The sequence below is a fragment of the Haemaphysalis longicornis genome, unplaced genomic scaffold, assembly GCF_048455015.1.
Source record: "Haemaphysalis longicornis isolate Haplotype H1 unplaced genomic scaffold, Haemaphysalis longicornis Haplotype H1 scaffold_13, whole genome shotgun sequence".
NCBI lineage: Eukaryota > Metazoa > Arthropoda > Arachnida > Ixodida > Ixodidae > Haemaphysalis > Haemaphysalis longicornis.
Genome location: NW_027526233.1, coordinates 5,582,251 through 5,600,299, shown reverse-complemented (window position 1 = coordinate 5,600,299; position 18,049 = coordinate 5,582,251). Strand labels below are relative to the sequence as shown.

Sequence of the window (18,049 nt, the reverse complement as noted above, 5' to 3'; positions counted from 1 at the left end):
TATCTTTGTCTGGAAAAATCGTGGCTCACACTTTGTGCAGGAATCACAATGCACTGCCAAATGTGCGCCTTTATTGGACTTCAAATTTTGCGCATGCTCTCTGAGGTGGCCGTTCAAACATCTCCCAGTTTGGCCGATGTAGTACTTTCCACAGGTGAGGGGGGTTTTGTAAACCACCCCTAATGCGCAATCAACGAACGGTCTATCATGTCCTGTTTCGCAGGCCCTGTTTTTGCTAGTAGTAGCAATGCGAGAGCAAAGTTGGCCGCGCTTACTCCGAGCAGAAAAACGACAGGGACACCGTACCTCCTCGCAACCTTTTTGGGGTTATGCGACACCTCGTGTAGGTACGGGACCACTTCAGGTCGCTTTTCATTTCTTAGCTGCGCATTCGTCCTTGGCTTAATTCCCTTCACTTTTTGAACGAGGCTTTCCGCCATCGCATTCACGACCGACAGAGGGAAGCCAGCCACCAAAATTAGGTGCACCTGAAATTCAAACCTTGACTGCATCATGTGTGCGTACGATTTCCTCAAGGCAGATTCCAGGCAGAGACTCGCAATGACCCGCTTAACTAACTTAGAGTGTGCCGAGTCACATGCTAGCAGTTCTTTTCGAGACCGAGGTGAAAAGGACCAACACACATGGTCCTGCAATGCCTTAATATTAAGGTCTAAGAACTGGATGGCATCATCATGCGGCAACTCACGAGTACACGTCAGGCCTTTTCCAAGGCGCTTAAAATAGTCTAAAACACATTTCACCAAGTCAGGTTGCGTCACAGAACTCTGTTTGCTAAAAACAATTAAAAAATCATCTACATATCTAAAAACCTTCAACCCTAAAGAGGACTAAAAACACGCTCCAGTGGCTGGTTAATCTGTGCTAAGAATATATTACACAGGATAGGGGCGAGGCACGAACCAATACAAATACCCTTTTTCTGCACATACAGGCGCTTGTCAAATGATATGAATGTGCTTTTAGGACACGCCTCTAGCAAGGTTGGCGGCCGCTTTTCTGATGGAGGCGAAAAGCAAAAACGCCCGTATGTTCGAGATTTCGGCGCACGTTAAAGATCCCCAGTTGGTCAAAATTAACCCGGAGCCCTCCACTACGGCGCGCCTCATCGCCTGCGTTGCGTCGGCGCGTTAAACCCTACAATCAATCAAATCAGCCTCTAGCAAGGTTAAAAAGTTGTCAACCGTCATGCTGATACTATTTTGAAAGGGAATTACGCCACTGGCATCAATACATGAAGTTACCCTTTCGAAATGTTCAGCGTGGGGAATCGAATAAAAGCAATCTTCTACGTCTACCGAGAACATATATCCGATGGACTGGTTATCCCTTAAAAAATCGACCACATCATCAGATTTCTTCATGAGAAAGTCAGCGACTGTCAAGCAGTTCAAGGCTTTTAGCATGAAGCTGCCAAGTACCTTTCGCACTTATTATCGTTCGAAACGACATGTCAGGTTTGTCGTCTTGGCTGTGATAAACAGAAAGCGAGTTATTCTTACACTTGGAAGCACTTGTCAGTAGTGCTTCCAAGTGTAAGAATAAGCGCTTCCAAGTGTAAGACTAACTCGCTGTCTGTCTTTTTCACAGCCAGGACGCACAAACCCGACATGCCGTTTAGAACGGTAATAAATGAGAAAGGTACTTGGCAGCTTCTTGTTAGTCAATTTCTGCTAAAAGCTTAAACCGCTTGGCCGTGGCTTTTCCTTTTCTCAGGAAGAAATATGATGATGTGGCCGATTTTTAAGGGATAACCAGTCCATCGGACCTATGTTGTCGGTAGACGTAGAAGATTTGTTTTAATCGATTCCCCACGCTGACCTTTTCGAAAGCTTAACTTCGTGTATTAATGCCAGTGGCGTAATTCCCTTTCAAAGTAGTATCGGCATGCCGGTTGACAACTATTTAACCTTGCTAGAGGCGTATCGTAAAAGCACATTCATATCATTTGACAAGCGCCTGGAGGCATTGGAGCGTGTTTTAGTCCTCTTTTAGTGTTGAAGTTTTTTGATATGTAGATGATTTTTAAATTGTTTCAGCAAACAGAGTTCTGTGACGCAACCTGACTTGGTTAAATGTGTTTTAGACTATTTTAAGCGCCTTGGAAAAGGCCTGACGTGTACTCGTGAGTTGCCGCATGATGATGCCGTCCAGTTCTTAGACCTGAATATTAAAGTGTTGCAGGGCCATGTGTGTTGGTCCTTTTCACCTCGGTCTCGAAAAGAACTGCTACCGTATCACTTGGCGCACTCTAAGTTAGTTAAGCGGGCCATTGCCAGTCTCTACCTGGAATGTTCCTTGAGGAAATCGTGCGCACACATGATGCAGTCAAGGTTTGAATTTCAGGTGCACTTAATTTTGGTGGCTGGCTTCCCTCTGTCGGTCGTGAATGCGATGGCGGAAACCCTCGTTCAAAAAGTGAAGGGCAGTAAGCCAAGGACAATCCGCCGCTAAGAAATGACAAGCGACCTGAAGTGGTTCCGTACCTACACGAGGTGTCGCATAACTTAAAAAAAGGGTGCGAGGAGGTACGGTGTCCCTGTCGTTTTTCTGCTCGGAGTAAGCGCGGCCAACTTTGCTCTCGCATTGCTACTACTAGCAAAAACAGGGCCTGCGAAACAGGACATGATAGACCGTTCGTTGATTGCGCATTAGGGGTGGTTTACAAAACCCCCCTCACCTGTGGATAGTCCTACATCGGCCAAACTGGGAGATGTTTGAAGGACCGCCTCAGGGAGCATGCGCAAAATTTAAAGTCTAATAATGGCGCACATTTGGCAGCGCATTGTGATTCCTGCACAAAGTGCGAACCACGATTTTCCGAGACAGATACTGCGAAAGAGCAGATGTCAGAAGGCCAGAGAATGGCTCGAGGCGCATCGTACAGTCAAACCCGGCTATAACGAACCCGGATAGAGCGAATTATGCTATATATCGAACCAAAATACTTCAGTTACGGAAATACATGGGAAACATATTCCTTATAACGAAGTTCACATCCGATATACCGAACTCCGCGCGCTTAGAATGGCCGCCGAAATGCATGGTCTCGGAGCGGCGATTGAGATGTGGATTGGCCCCGACCACGGAGCAAGAGCCGCGACTGGGAGATTGCGCCTTGCACGGAGCGCCGTGACGGCCGACACTTTCCGTAACTCTTTCCGACGCGTAGGACTTACGACGGAACCCGTCCAGTCAGCGAGTCCGGACCAAGACAGCAGCATCGGTGACCTGTGGGAAGAGTTCGCCAACGTTGCTGATGATGTCGCGAGTGAAAGACATCCGATGCTTATAGTGAAACGCTTTCGGCAGTCGATGTTCTCCGCCAATGCTTCTTCGAATTTGGGGAACGCAGACTCGTACTGCTGCAAATAAGGTTTCGTGTAGAGAATGCTATGCTAGTTGCAGCCGCCAAAACGAAAGTGAAAACAAAAATCACCGCTTTTTTTTTTCAAAATAGGGAGTAAGGCGGAAACAATCTTTATTAATTGCAATAAATGGATTATTTTTGGTATGGTTATTGGCTACTTTACTGTGTTTGTTTCTGCATGCGGGGATGGTGGAGTTGAGGAGGGGAGGGGGGAGGGGGCTACCGCGCAATGCGAACTAGTAACGATAAACTCGTTATAGGCGGGTTCGGCTATATCGAACTATTGGATATATCGAACAAATCGCGGTGCATATTGCAGTTCGCTATAAACGGGTTTGACTGTATCAGATTGAAGGGAAGTGACTGCGTCTGTGACACTTCGGTGGTATTGTTCAAAGCTGAGGGGTGGTTTTTAAATAAATTCTTCTGCTGACGCTGTGGGCATCTCTATTGTGCATGTCGGGATGTGTGTATAAATGTACGTCGCGATCATTGCTATTAAACTGTTGGAAGTGTAGCGCCTGTCCGTGTCTTCTTTCTTGCGTGTGTGTATTTGCGCCAGTCAGTATGTTTGCAGACTGACTATGTTGGGGATGTCGTTGCCACTGCCCGTCCTTTACAGTATTGCTTAGGGGTATTTTATAATGAACACGGCGTGGCACCAAGGACTATCAATTTCAAATTACGCATGGTTTCTTTAGAAGCGGTTGCACAAGCGCTCCGTTAACAGTGATTTGCCCGTAAATGTTAGGACAGCATATTCTAGCACAACATATTTTTGCACAATAAATGATAGCACAGTAAAAGGCGGCTAACCCAGGAGGTGTCTGCATTGAAATTTCCTTGATTGGTGTCGAGTCCAATTTCGTAGCTTCCATTGGGTCCTCGCCTTCCATTTTGCACCTACAAGTAAACAAAATAACATGGGGTTGATTCTATTGGTTTCAGCAATAGCCATGTTCGCAGTAGTTACGTTTCCTTAAGACCTCACAAGTAATGCACGCGTCTTTCGAAGGAATTCAGTTGCCTCCACAGGGATCATTTACGAAAATACGCCGCCCACACCGAGTTTATGATGACTCGCTTTCCATTTCAGCGTCCCTTCACACGAGTATGCCCCTTTTAAACTTAGACGGTTCGTTTTAAATTATAGCTGCGCACGTTTGTTCACCCAGTCGCGTGTTGTTGAATGCGGTATTCTATCCGCAGTATCTTGACGTGAACGTGTTTACCTTGGGAGGAGCGAGACGGGAGAGGAACAGCATAACAGATGAGTGGGAAACAGAAGCCAGGCACTTACTTGACAGGGGTGCCAGACGGCTATCGTCTATCGCCGACATTTGCAACAAAAGTAGAAGATTCGCGGCTAATTTTTTTATCGTTCCAATATTTTTCAGCAGTATTCTGCCCTCACTAATCTAGCACAGACAGTTTTATTCGATTTTTGTATATAATCAAGGCCTTAACCCAAATGCTCCAAGCTGACCTGTTTTACCTCGAGCGATGGTGTCTCCTCAACAAGTTATCTATTAACGTTCTTAAAACTTGCTTTCTGCTTTTTAGTTCCCCTCAAAGAAAAATTTCCGCCATCCCTTCCCTGTACATTTCAGGTGATAAAATTGAACTTCGTCGTAGCACTAAATTTCTTGGCGTAATACTCGATTCTCACCTTAAATTTCATGAGCACGTAATCTTCATTTCAAAGAAAGTTATGTTCGGTATAAAAGTTTTTGATTAAAGCTCGACCATACTTCAAATTGCAAACTCTTGTAACTTTGTATTACGCTTTTGTCCACAGTCACCTAAATTACTGCATTTCTTCCTGGGGTGGTACTTATCATACCCACATCGCACCATTAATAACACCGCAGAAACAAGCGTTACGCATCATTACATTTTCCCATCGACAAGCAGAATCTTCCCCGCTGTTCTATCGGCTCCGTGTTTTGCCCCTTCATCATCTGTATAGGTACAGCATTGGTATTTTCTTTTTTAACCTTTTGCACAATCACCTTGCTTGCGATATTCTCCCTCAACGCATCACTTATAATCTCGTTTCAACGCGCTTTGGTTCACGCCAGAATCTGTTACTTCCGTGTATACACACTAACTACGGCAGACATACGATTCAATTCTTCGCCACTTCACTCTGGAATTCACTAACCTCTGATATTAAATCTTGTAATTCACTTTGCGTTTTTAAAATCCAAATTAAAGACTTTCTTGTTAGGCCCTTCTGTTTGATTGAATTGTAACTGTAGTATCATGTCTTGTTGTTGATGTGGTATTCATATCTCCATTTTTGAATAGATTGGAGTTGTATTCTTTGTTTTTTAGTGTTCCTGCTTCTTAGTGTATTATTTTTTCTTTGGTTTTCCTTGTTTGTGTAATTAGTATAGTGGACCACTGGGCATCGCCTGAGACTACCGGTATTAAACAATAAAATAACCCAACGTCTTTGGCTGTTGCTAGCCAAATGTGGCTGCAAAGATCTCACAATGGAGGCAAGCGGCATAATGATGGTACACATTAGCAGACATTTCTTTGAATTTCCGCAATTTTTTTTCGTAACTGACATCTGTATGCAGCACACGCCCACCGTATTGTACTCTGTATACTTAAATAAGACCTGAAATTCTTCGAACATTTTAGGTCCCGAAAACACAGCATCCTGTAACTGTAAAATTAAATAGAAACGTCAGGATTAGACACTCCTAATGGCATCCGGACTAAATTCTGGCAACACTAAACCCTACCCATAAGTGACCAGTGTAAGCACGTCCTTACTTTTAGGGATTCTTCTATCCTGGGCAGCTTCGGTTGTACTCGTCGCCTCTTACGTTTCCCGCCGTGTATGAGCTGTTCTGGCAAATAAAGCAGGTGTTATTTCCAGCTCCCCTGCAATACCAACGCCATATGGTGCACTCTGTGCGGCACTCGTCCTGATAAGTCCATGCCAATATGCGACACTCTTTGTGAACGCTGATAAGTAAGCTGCCAACGCTGGGTGCCCCCTATCGCTGTATCACTCATCGGGGCGATGAAAGGGGTGAGCGTAGGCGCCCCCGCAAGTTCGCTTTAAATAAATAATTACCGTAATAGAACAAAACAGCACATCACACCTGTACCACTAGAATTGCGAGGAAAGAGCTGTTTTGCCTAAATAACACCCTGTTGTCATAGCAAGCTGAATGGATCGCTGATCAACGCCCCCATAAAGGGTCCGTCATAAAAATCCGAAGGCTGCGATTTTGTGCGAGCAATTTTTGGAGTGCAATCCAAGGACTGTCCTCCGTGGCGACTAAAACACCTCCGTTAAGGAATAACACCTGTATTTACACCTTTTACAGACGCAACATGCTGGATATCGGCTGTTGCTCTACATCGTCCTCTTCTACTGCAATGAGCACGAATGTCTTTGCCCTCGCGAGAATAAAGTTTCAGCAGTCCTGCTTCAAAAATATTTGGAAAGTTTTAAGTGTTAGCCGAGTTGACGTTCAATAAAAAGGCTGTAGTACTATGCGTCGAAAGGCATTTCGTAGCAGGGCAAATTGTCGCATGGGGAAGTTCATCATACGAGAACTCGGCGACGTCACGATTCATCACTCTATTAAAAGCCCTTTTTTCTGTGCAGAAGAGCTCTGTCAAATGGGCTAATTGATACGGGTTCATTATACTACGCCTGATACAACGAGGGCTTACGGAAGGACACGTAAAATATAAGGAGAGCGCATACTAACAAACAATCTTTATTGGGAAAACAAGAAAGTTCTAAGAAAGTTCAAGTTTTCGAACCTGCGCAGAATAAACGCGTAGTGCAATCTATAGTTATAAATGGATTGCCCGTCGACCAGCCGACCGACTGCGGATTCACAAACGCCCAGCCGAACCTACTGGACGTAGAGACTTGAATCTTCCGGAGTATATTTCCCTAATGGCGTATGGGGTTCCCTAGCGCTAGATTTTCCAAAATAACGCCCCTAACCGAGGCAACGAGGAAATTTTATTTGCCCAAATTTGTGTTTAAGTTGCTCAATCCTTCAGATATCGAGATGCTTTTTGCTGATATGTGTAACCAGAAAGATTATCTAAAAGGTAGTTTTACAGTTTTGTCTTAACCAACACTAATGGCGCGAATCTGCAATTAGGACCTACGTTAATGGTTTTATAGATCTCCCAATTTATGTTTCATTGCTTGCTACATTCAATTAATTTTTTGTTGACAAACGTCACTCGTATAAATGCTCAATACGAATTCTAAAGATTTCACCCTGCGAGAAAGGTGAAAGGCGAAAAGTATTTCTTTGAATTGCACCCATTGTGGGCCGAAAAGGCCTAACATTTGATGTGACAGAGTGACTGATCGGTAAGCTTAACACCTACCAGATCATACTTCCCATGAGTAAGTAGTCGTACGAGCGCACCTTTTTGGTAAATCTGTTTCAGGATAGTTCGGATAAAGCCCACGTTCCGGCCGTTTTCCATTGCGACACGCATCCGGGGAGAGCCCATGCATTGACGGTACAGGCTGCATATCCCAATTATGTACCATTCCTCGGTAAATTATCGGTTTATGACAAGTAAAACATACCTAAACAATTGTTATAACCATTCGCGCAACCAGTATAGTGGCCCCCACGGGCACCGCCGGGTACTATCGCAAGTAGACGTAGCAAATTACCTAAACGACATATACGTCCCGCTTCGACGGAAGCACTTCACAAGGGGGCGTTATTTTTCCCGCCTAGAATAAAGAGCTATCTTGCTGTTGTCGAGCATATTACCTGGAACAATGACTTCAGGTTCCTATTGTTCTCTCAACAACGCGTGACCGCTCCCCTATACCTTATCTGGCATTTGTAACGCGGTGCCCGTTCGAAATGCAGGTTATCTGATATCTGCGCGACCTCCTAGGCGACACTAAAGAAAGACCCGAGTGTCTGTCCCGGGAGTACACCTACTGGAAGTACGCAATACATTTAATTGCTGATTTAAAAACTTCCGACATTAAGAATACTTGGTGGTACGTTATTTTCTTAAGCTTTTAAACGTATGTTACAGACGGGCTTCAGATATACTTGGTCGTTTATTTGTGGGCGCTATTTAGACATAACCTACAGACGTTCTTTAGACGTCGCTGGTATTTAATTTTTACTTTATGTAGGCGTACTTAGCTATTTCTGTGGTACCTTATTTACAAACTATACGTGTTAATGCCTTTATAAGGTTACGTAGACTTTGGTAAGTGAATGTGCGGGTTTTCTGCTTCATGAGTGCTCCTGTTTTTTAGAAATATAAACGTGGATGTTGTTTTACTAAATTACGCTTAGCCACACATGCGTGAAAAAATATTTAGGGCTCATAGCCGCCTTTCTTTGAGGGAAGCATGATTTTACTTGGTCGTTCAACTTGTGTAAATAATTACAAATTACTTGGGATATTATTAACGCGAGTAAAAACTTCCGAAATGTTTGTGAAAAAAGCTTTTTTATACTTTATAAATGTTGCTTTTCTGTAAAAAACCTATGCTATGCTTAACAAAATTAACACCACACCCAGCAGGAAAGCAGCTGCACTTGCTTGTTTGAGAAAGCTATAAATGAATCATTTTTCTCAGGCGTTTGAAAATTGGCTTCCTTTAAAGGTTGCCAGTTCTTGTCGTGTCTAATCAAGCCTACGTCCAATGTGCTCCACGTGCATCCGGCTGCCACAAAGAAAAATGACGTAGGGCGGAAATAGCAAGTAATACGTGCAACCAAGACCGGGAAAACGAGCTCAACTAGTCTCCCCGCAACACTGCATTTAGGGGCCGCAGTAGTTCTGTTCATGGACCCACGAAACCCAAGGCACAGTTATCAACGATCATATCCTCGGTATTCAATGGCGTGGAATGTATGCAGGCTACCAAGTGTGCGCCGCCATATCTGTGGCCAAGCGACTGTTGCTAGGCGACGTTGCGCTCACGGCCCGCAGTTCAGGCACCCCTCTTCTCCTCCATGCAACCGTGTTAGTGCGCCCGTGGCCTACGCGATTTGCCGGTAGCCGATCACGAAGGCCACGGTGCGCCGTCACTCGTTACGTCGGGCTACGCGGGATGGCGGCACATGTCCGTGCTAAGCACGACTGTGAAACACAAGACTGTGTTTCACGTCACGAACTCTTTGCCGAACACTAAGTATTGCGTCGAGTTCACTGTGAGTGCGATTAATAACATCTCTGTTGGCGCCACAGTTTAGAATGGGATTGGAACGGAGCAGGTGACGCACGCCGGTGTCTTCTTTTTCTTGGGCGTGCGGCCGCAGTGGCCCAGGCTGCGCCGTGTCCGTGGCGCATCGGCCATGTCTGTGGCCGTTTCCAGGGTTGCTAATCGAAGAAACTGACCGCTAAACTTTTCAGCGAATACCGTCTATAGACGGAAACCACATGGCGTGCAACTCATTTGGCTCGCATGTACTTGAAAGGAACTCTCCTGGGACTCAGCAATTTTTTGCCGTGGACTCTGCTCTTCCGTTGTTGCGAGGGGGAGGATGTTGTAAAAGAAGTATCTCTGCCTCTCCCGTGCCCCACTATCATTATCAGGAGTTTACCGCGTTAAAGGAATCATCGTGAGGGGTCTCCCCGGCTCGCCCTTTCTTCACAATGCATCTACGGACAAGAAGACTTGAGGAGAAAAAACATGCGGGAAAAATAAAATAATAGTCTGTTCAGCAGCCTGGTTTGAATCCGTCTAGCCATTCGGTCACCGTTCGTCAACAGCTTAACTTTCCATCGGTGCTTTGACGTCCGATGCTGCTTTCTAATGACGGTCTTCGTTAGTATCGCAGATGAAGGTACAACGGCCCTCTGTTGTGTTGCAGGGAAGCAAATTCGGGCTGTCTGGCGTCTAGCTGGTCTCTCACATCGCCTTAGTCGGGATCGCACTTGTCCCGACCGAACCTCCCGTGTCTGAACATGCCTTGTAAATGTGGAGGAACTAGTTGCACTCCGCCTGACGGAATCGGGTCGTAGTTTAAGCGAATGTCCACGAACTCTGAGTTTCGTCTTTAGTTTGGCAGTCCTTTTTTTATTTTCTAGGCTTGTCCCGAAGTCTTCGCCTTTTGCGCCGGTTCATGTCGGTGGTCATGGCATCAGTTTTCGTGATCAGATGCATTGAAACAACGTGCTTCTGATGATCGGGAACGGCCTCAGGAGGTTGTGCTAAGAGTTCTTCACTCTGTACAGTATATATCCGTGACCCCAGCGTAGCATTTGTGTACGCGCTCACGTTTATTTATTTATTTATTTATTTATTTATTTATTTATTTATTTATTTATTTATTTATTTATTTATTCCAAATACCACAGCGCCCGTTGGGCATTTTTGTAGGGGGTTAATTATTAATCACAAAAACAACAAGTAATCATAGAAATGCAAGCTATAAAATGGGAATACAGGTTTGTCTCGGTAATCAGAATGCAGCAGAACATAGCAACAGAGCATAATTCAGAACATAGCAACAATATACGGTCAAAAGCAGTAAATCAAATGTTAGCATTCAGGAAACACTTTCAAGAGCAGTCAAAACATTCGGTGAGCACACAATTTCATTGGGGAGCACGTTCCAATCGTTAATTGTATTGGGAAAGAAGGAATACTTAAATAAATTGATGATGCGGCACTGGAACGGTTTAATTTTTTCTAAATTTTCTCTTCGTGCGGACACGTAATTCGGCGTTTTTAGGGAAGTGTTTTTGTTAATACCAGTTGACCCTATCATAATGTTATGGAGAAGCTTTAATATACAAATATTTCTACGCGAGCATAATGTTTGCCACCCTTAGTTATCTCGGATGACAGAGCTTCTTACATTGAAGTTGAAGTTCCCTGTAACAAATCTGGCTGCACGCTTCTGCACCCTTTCCAGCTGTTCTTTCAACACTTCCGTATATGGGTCCCACACTGCGCACGCGTATTCCAAAATAGGCCTAATGTTGGTGAAATAAAGTGTTTCTTTTAGTGATTGAGGGGAATGTTTGAAATTTCTCTGAAAAAAGTACAAGAGCCGAGAAGCTTTTCCAGCTGTTGCATGAATATGGTCTGTCCAATCTAATTTAGAGTTCAATGTTACACCTAGATATTTCATTTGTTCTACACTTTGTAATACATTATTGTTTAAAAGGTAACTACATTGCAGTGGTTTTTTCTTATTAGGAAATGTTACATGGTAGCATTTAGCTATGTCTAAATTCATCTGCCATTGCGCACACCATTCTGATACTTTGAATAAATCTGATTGTAATACATGTGAATCACTGACACTCTTGACAGGATAGTACAAGACGCAGTCATCGGCGTACAATCTGATATTTGACCGGATACCATTGGGTAAATCATTCACAAAAACCAAAAGCAGCAGCTGGCCAAGAACTGATCCCTGGGGCACGCCAGACAGAACTTCAACTGGTGATGATGAAGTGGACTACCCGTTGTTCCCGTGCAATAAGGTACTGTTTTAACCAACCAAGAAGGCGATTAAAGATTCCCAAAAGTGATAACTTATGCAACAAGAGGTTGTGTGGCACTACGTCAAACGCCTTTTTAAAATCTAAAAATACTGCGTCTACTTGCAGGCCCTGGTCGAAAGAGAAGGCAACATCATGAATGAACTCAGTCAATCGTGTGACACACGATAAACGAGAGCGAAAGCCATGCTGAGCTGGCGAACAGAAATGATTTCCCTCAAGATGTTTTATGATAGACGAGTACAAAATATGGTCAAGTGTCTTACAGCAAACTGACGTTAAAGATACTAGTCTATAATTGCATACTTGATTCCGGTCCCCAGCTTTGTGCATGGGTGTGACATTTGCACTTTTCCAATCACGAGGTAGCATTTCAGTTTGGAGTGAAACATTGAAAATTAAAACTAAGAAAGGAGCTACTGCGGCTGCGCAGCGCTTTAAAGTGTGGTTTGAGATACCATCAGGGCCATACGCAGAGTACTGATTAAGATTACTGAGTAATGACGTCACGCCCTGCTCGGTACTAACAATGTCTTTCATATATGGCAATTGTGGAAGCGAATGAGACACAAAAGTGGGATTTTGAGCTGAAAACATTGAACAAAAATATGCGTTAAAGCATTCGGCTTTAGTGAAATTATTTTCCAGTAATTTGCCGCTATCCGTGATAGCAGGAATGCCAACGGGGTCATTCTTGTTATTTTTGATATAACGCCATACTTCTTGGGGGTTTTTCTTCATTCTATCAGCTAGGGATGATAAATATCGGCGTTTTGAAAGCTTCAGGTCGTTTTTAAGCTGCATACTAAATTCCTTTAGTTTACCGTATAGGCTGGTGCTTTTTGTTCGTTTAAATGTCTTGTACATTCTAGCCTTTCTTTTTATGGACGTACGTAACTCTTTTGTCATCCAAGGTTTCTTGACGCGCTGTTTCTGTCTTTTTGATGGGACAAACTTATTTGTTAATGAAATTATTTTATCCTTAAATATGGTCCGCAAGCTCTCTATGTCCAGGTATTGGCTGTAGTCCACAAAGGACGGCAAGAAAGAACTCAATTCTGCACTCAAGGAATCGTAATTGCCCTTGTCATATAAATAAATTTTTCGTGGACATGGTTTACTATTCTTGACCCGCTTGCACATTAATGGACCACTTACAACTTCATGATCGCTAATTCCTGGTAATGGTATAACCGACTGAACAAAATCATTTTGGTTGCTGAATACCAGATCCAGTACACTACTTCCGGAGGCAGTAATCCTAGTAGGAAAATTTACCGACTGGAAAAGCCCATATGCACGAATAATTTCAAAAAATGCAGCGTGAATTGCGCTTCGACTATTTTCAACTGGAAGTGTATCATTCCTTGTAACGTCAGGCATGTTAAAATCACCACCAAGAAGAACAATATCTGACGAAAGGGCAGAAAGAAATCTCGATAAACTAAGAAGGGGGGCTGTGCTGACACAACCAGGGGGTCGATAAAAAGAACCGACGACAATATTCCGTCCGTCCGGAAATATTACTCTACACCACACAGATTCGGAAGAAGCGTCATCACCACGGACCGGAATACTCTGTACAGTATCGCGTACTAGAATAAACACGCCACCACCTCGCGTATTGCGATCTTTCCCATAGCTGGTATACCCCGAAGGAAACACTTCATTATTTAAAATGTCACCATCTAGCCAGGATTCTGTTCCAATAATAATATCCTGTTGCGTGATGCTGACCAGGCTTTGAAATTCACTGGTTTTGTTTTTCAAGCGGCGGCAGTTCACAAGAACAAAAGACAGGTTATCGAAAGAAGCATTATTTCGGTGAGACGTCGTATGCCTTGGCTGCTAATGAGCGCATTCACGAACCGAATCACTGGTGCTATCGTACGAGTAGGTCTTGCCATCCAGCATGAGCTTATTGTACCTAAGTTTAATTTTGGCGCCGCGTTCCCGTGAAAAAGCGATGAGCTTTTCTCTTTCTTGTCGGATGTTTCTAGAATAATCTTCACTTATTGAAATTTTACTACCTTTTAATTTTTACGCAGCAGAGAGCACTCGTTGCTTGTCCTTAAAAAGAGCGAACTTCACAATTATTGGTCTGGGATTATCATCTTTAGGCTTTGAGCCCTTTCTATTGATGACGGGTTCACTGTAACCTGCAATTTTTCAGCGCAAAGCGAAATAACCCTGGCCTCTTATTCATCCCATGTCTCTTTTTCCTCTCCTTCTACACCAAAAAACAGAAGATTATTCCTGCGGGAGCGATTTTCAATATCATCCTGTGTTCTGAAAACCTTTCGCATCGCATCTGCAAGTTGGTTACTTTGCGTACGTATTTCTTCACTTTCAACATGTGGCGCTGAAGGTGGTGATCCTACGAGGAGGAGGAGGAAAAAAACGTGTATTGGTCCCATTGAACGGGAAGAAAGGAGCGCGGGATGGTTGTCGGTCGTCCATGGTGGGTGGCGTCCTTAGTCCGGGATGCCATGGCCAGCTGCAGCTCGAATGGCCCTGGTCACCAGGCCACGCTGGTTTTCCAGGACATCGCTACTCAGCAGGACCTCCCACTGCTCCTGTGTCGGTGCGATGTCTTCAGGTAGTTCGGTGACGCCTTTACACTCCCACGCCATGTGGTACAGGGTGTTGGGCGGCCCAGAGCAGAAGTTGCAGTCGTAGCTGAAGAGCGTGGGGTTTATTTTGGACAGCTGTGTGGCGTGCGGAAATGAATTTGTTTGCAGTCTCCGGAATTGTGTGGCTTCTTCTTTGGTTAGCTTCGGGTGTGGTGGCGGGTATCGTCTTCTTGATAACCTGTAGTGCTCTAATATGTCTCTGCTGCGCTTGGGGATGGACGGGTGGTTGTCGGCAGAGTGGTGAGTGCCTATGCGGGTTGAAGCCCGGTGTGAGTGGCCTCGGGCTGTGGTATGTGCCGCTTCATTACCCTCTAAGGACTCGTGACCTGGTGTCCAAATGATATAAATGTCCAGTGGAGTTTTCCGTGCTCTTGAAGCCTTATGTAGTAGATCAAGAGCCACCGCTGAGATACGGCCCTTTTGAAAATTACGGCAGGCCGCTTGCGAGTCGGTGATGACGGTCACCCGGTCTTGGGTATCTGGTACTGTGGTGGTGGCAAGCACGACAGCTGTCTCCTCCGCAGAGTCGGTGTCATCTGTATTGACCGTTGCTGAGCACAACTCATCTCCTTTATTGCTTGCCAGACTAACCGCGTACGCCCACTCGGTTCGTGCAGGGTACCTCGCAGCATCGACATATCTTGTTGAGCTGTCCTTGCTGTAGGCTTTTCTCAAGGCCTTGACCCTGGCTTCCCTTCGCCCCTTGTGGTGAACCGGGTGCATGTTGCGTGGGATGTTTTCAACCATGATGTATTCCCTCAAGGCATGGGGGATGCGTCGTTTTTGGTTTTGAGGTCCCACGCTTGGCTCGTAACCGAGGCGGTACAAGGTAGCTCGGCCGGTCGGGGTAAGCTTGAGTGATGCGCCTCGGTGATGCGCCTCGCCTCGGTGAGTTCTTGCCATGTGTTGTGAATTCCTAGCTGAAAACGTTTCTCTGTGGATGTCTTGGCTGGCAGTCCCAGTGCTAATTTGTAGATTTGACGAATTAAAATGTCGACTTTCTTTATTTCAGCAATTTTGAGCCCCAATTAAGGGGTACCGTAGGTTATTCTGCTAATTACCAGGGCCTGTATACAGCCATTCTGATTGTGTCATTCTTTCAACCCGTGTTTTTTGCTTGTTACTCGCCTTCTTGACATGCTGCATGATTATCTTCTTCCGGATCAAGCTCATCTTTGAGATCTTATCGTATATAAGTATTTAATATCAGATTCTTCGTAATCCTTTTCGTAATCTTAGATATCTAGGAAATCTCGTACCTGTATGTCAAGATTATTTATGTCGTCCTGTACTTGGGTAAGAAATATGAGAACTTTAAGGGTACTTTAAGGACTTTTTACTTTACTTTACTTTTAGGACTTTTAGGATTTTGGACTTTCAGGTACTTTAAGGACTTTTAAGGATTGTCGGAGTTGGTGATTTCACAAGGCTGTCGGTTGTTTTGACGAGTTCGGATATCTTCGCCAGGAGAATGTCCCCCGAGCCACTTCAGTTGACTCACGGCCTCCCTGTCCTCAGTAAGCTGAATGTCCACAGGGAGGTTGTTCTGGATACGGCGCTACTGCTGGACACTTCCGGTTTACTAGTGGTCGGTGCGGTGGGTCGAGCAGCCAGCCATGGGGGGTGCCTTTCGAGGGCTAGGCCCGCGGGATCAGGACATAAAGTGGTTTCCCGGGCCTCGCGTGCCTCGAAGTCGCTGTACGCCGTCATCTGGTGTCCACCAGGCCGTTGCTCCTGGGTTTCACGGAACCAAACATGTTTACAAACTAGGCCTATACGCTATGGCTCTGCTGAGAACACCCGTTTAATCCTCCTTCTCCACTAGTTCCTTATGGTGATCTCACATTTGGCAAGCGGTCTTCTTACTCTTCCGCAAATGGGATTATCGGAACGGACCAACCGGGTGGTGGACCCCTCACATTTAGTCCCCTCACATTTAGACCCCTCACATTCGTCCCCTCACATTTAGTCCCCGAAGGGAGTAATAATTGTGGCGAAGGCCGTTGGTCCCCCAAAGGACGAACTTTTAGACCTTTTTGCCTAAGCGTGTACGCTACTGCGTGGCTGGCCGACACCCCGAGTCGTCCCCCACCGGCGGGTCGTCGTTGCAGTTCGTTCGCTCAGAAAAACTAAGCCACGGAAAGACTTGTATATGGAAGAATGTGCCTTTAGTTTCTTAGTTCGGAGTCCGTGTCAGAGATCGCAAATTAAGTTAAACCCTATTAGTGAGCCTCCAAGTTTCTTCCCCGTATGTGAGTACTGATAAGACGTAGCTGTTATACTCTTTCATCTTTAGGGACAATGTGAGGATTAACAGCATAAAAAATCCCGAGCCATATCCACTAACGTGAATCCTGGGGAGGGGCATGCAGTGCATCAGCGTATTCTCGGCGCCTTGGCGTTTTTGCCAACGGAGATGAAACCGTTGGGGGGTCGGGGTATACAGCTTGACTCTCTAGCACGAGGCTCTCTAGCACGAGGCGTAAACGAGTGCCCAGGTGTTTTTTTAGCACGCGTTACGTTCTAACGCGAGGCATAAGGCGTAAGCGTAAGCGTAAGTACCATGACTACATTAGGCGACGACTACGGCGACGACGACGGACGACAGGAGACACCAACAGCCCCGGCCCCTAAGCGGCTTCGCCACTAAAACGCGCAAGAAATGAAAGCGGCATATAATGGGCGTGCGGAAGCGGAGCGGGCCGGGAGGGAGGGGGGGGGATAGAAGATATTACAGCCTTCGGTGACTGCTAGGCTGAGTACATCCATAGGGTGTCTAACAGACAAAAACTCACACGCAGAGCGCCTGCCAACCTCCCCCACCAAAAGCGCGAGTTAAAGAAATATATTATGCAGGCACAGTTAGCCATGCGCGGCTTTTTTTAATTAGAAATGACTGATTGGATTATCTAAATATGGCCGCGGAAAATTTCATTTACGCACAACAGATAGGAAAGGAAGCTTTGACTGCTGGCTGGCCGGAGCAGGCAGCTGCCAAGCATGTGCAGAAGACAGTACACAAGCTCACTACGGCTGAGCTGTACAAACGTTTATTTACTACGTTGGTGGCAATACCGGGAGAGATGTAGGGAAATGGGAGACATCATACATAAATAACATCGTACTATGAGGGAAAACCCAGCAGCTTCTTTTCAGGGATTCAGTGGTGACTGGGACTTGCCGCAGTGCCAATAACCACGAGCGTGTTTGCAAAAAAACATCGCGAAACATATATTCTTGAACAAACACACGTGCAGCCAACTGCAACTAAAACCCACGCCAACTTTCCATGACCCTAACGAATGCCAAACTTAAAGAACACACCAAGAAAAGTGCCCATCAAATGCTCGCCGCGATGAGGCGGTGCCCGCAGGGCGTAGTTTAATTGAATTGCTTTATTTCCATAAAATATACATTACTTTATGGTGGATTTGTTGGGAAAAAGCCGCTCTAAGCAGCTTGACAAGCCCTAAGATCCATCGACAGAGGCAGCAGCAGGGGTGGAGTGAGAATGAAAAGAAAA

General features: G+C 45.2%; 1 protein-coding gene across 1 annotated transcript in view; it reads right to left on the bottom strand.

Annotated features, from left to right (window-relative positions):
• Positions 1-6,335, bottom strand: part of LOC144164221 (replication protein A 70 kDa DNA-binding subunit-like) — a 120,116-nt gene extending 113,781 nt beyond the window's left edge. The window contains exons 1-2 of the mRNA XM_077694735.1: positions 6,179-6,335; positions 4,208-4,294 (exon numbers count right to left, since the gene is read on the bottom strand). Coding sequence (XP_077550861.1) covers positions 4,208-4,287 — 80 coding nt within the window. The 5' untranslated portion in view covers positions 4,288-4,294; positions 6,179-6,335. The remainder of the gene's footprint in view (positions 1-4,207; positions 4,295-6,178) is intronic.
• Between the last annotated feature and the right edge of the window lie 11,714 nt (positions 6,336-18,049).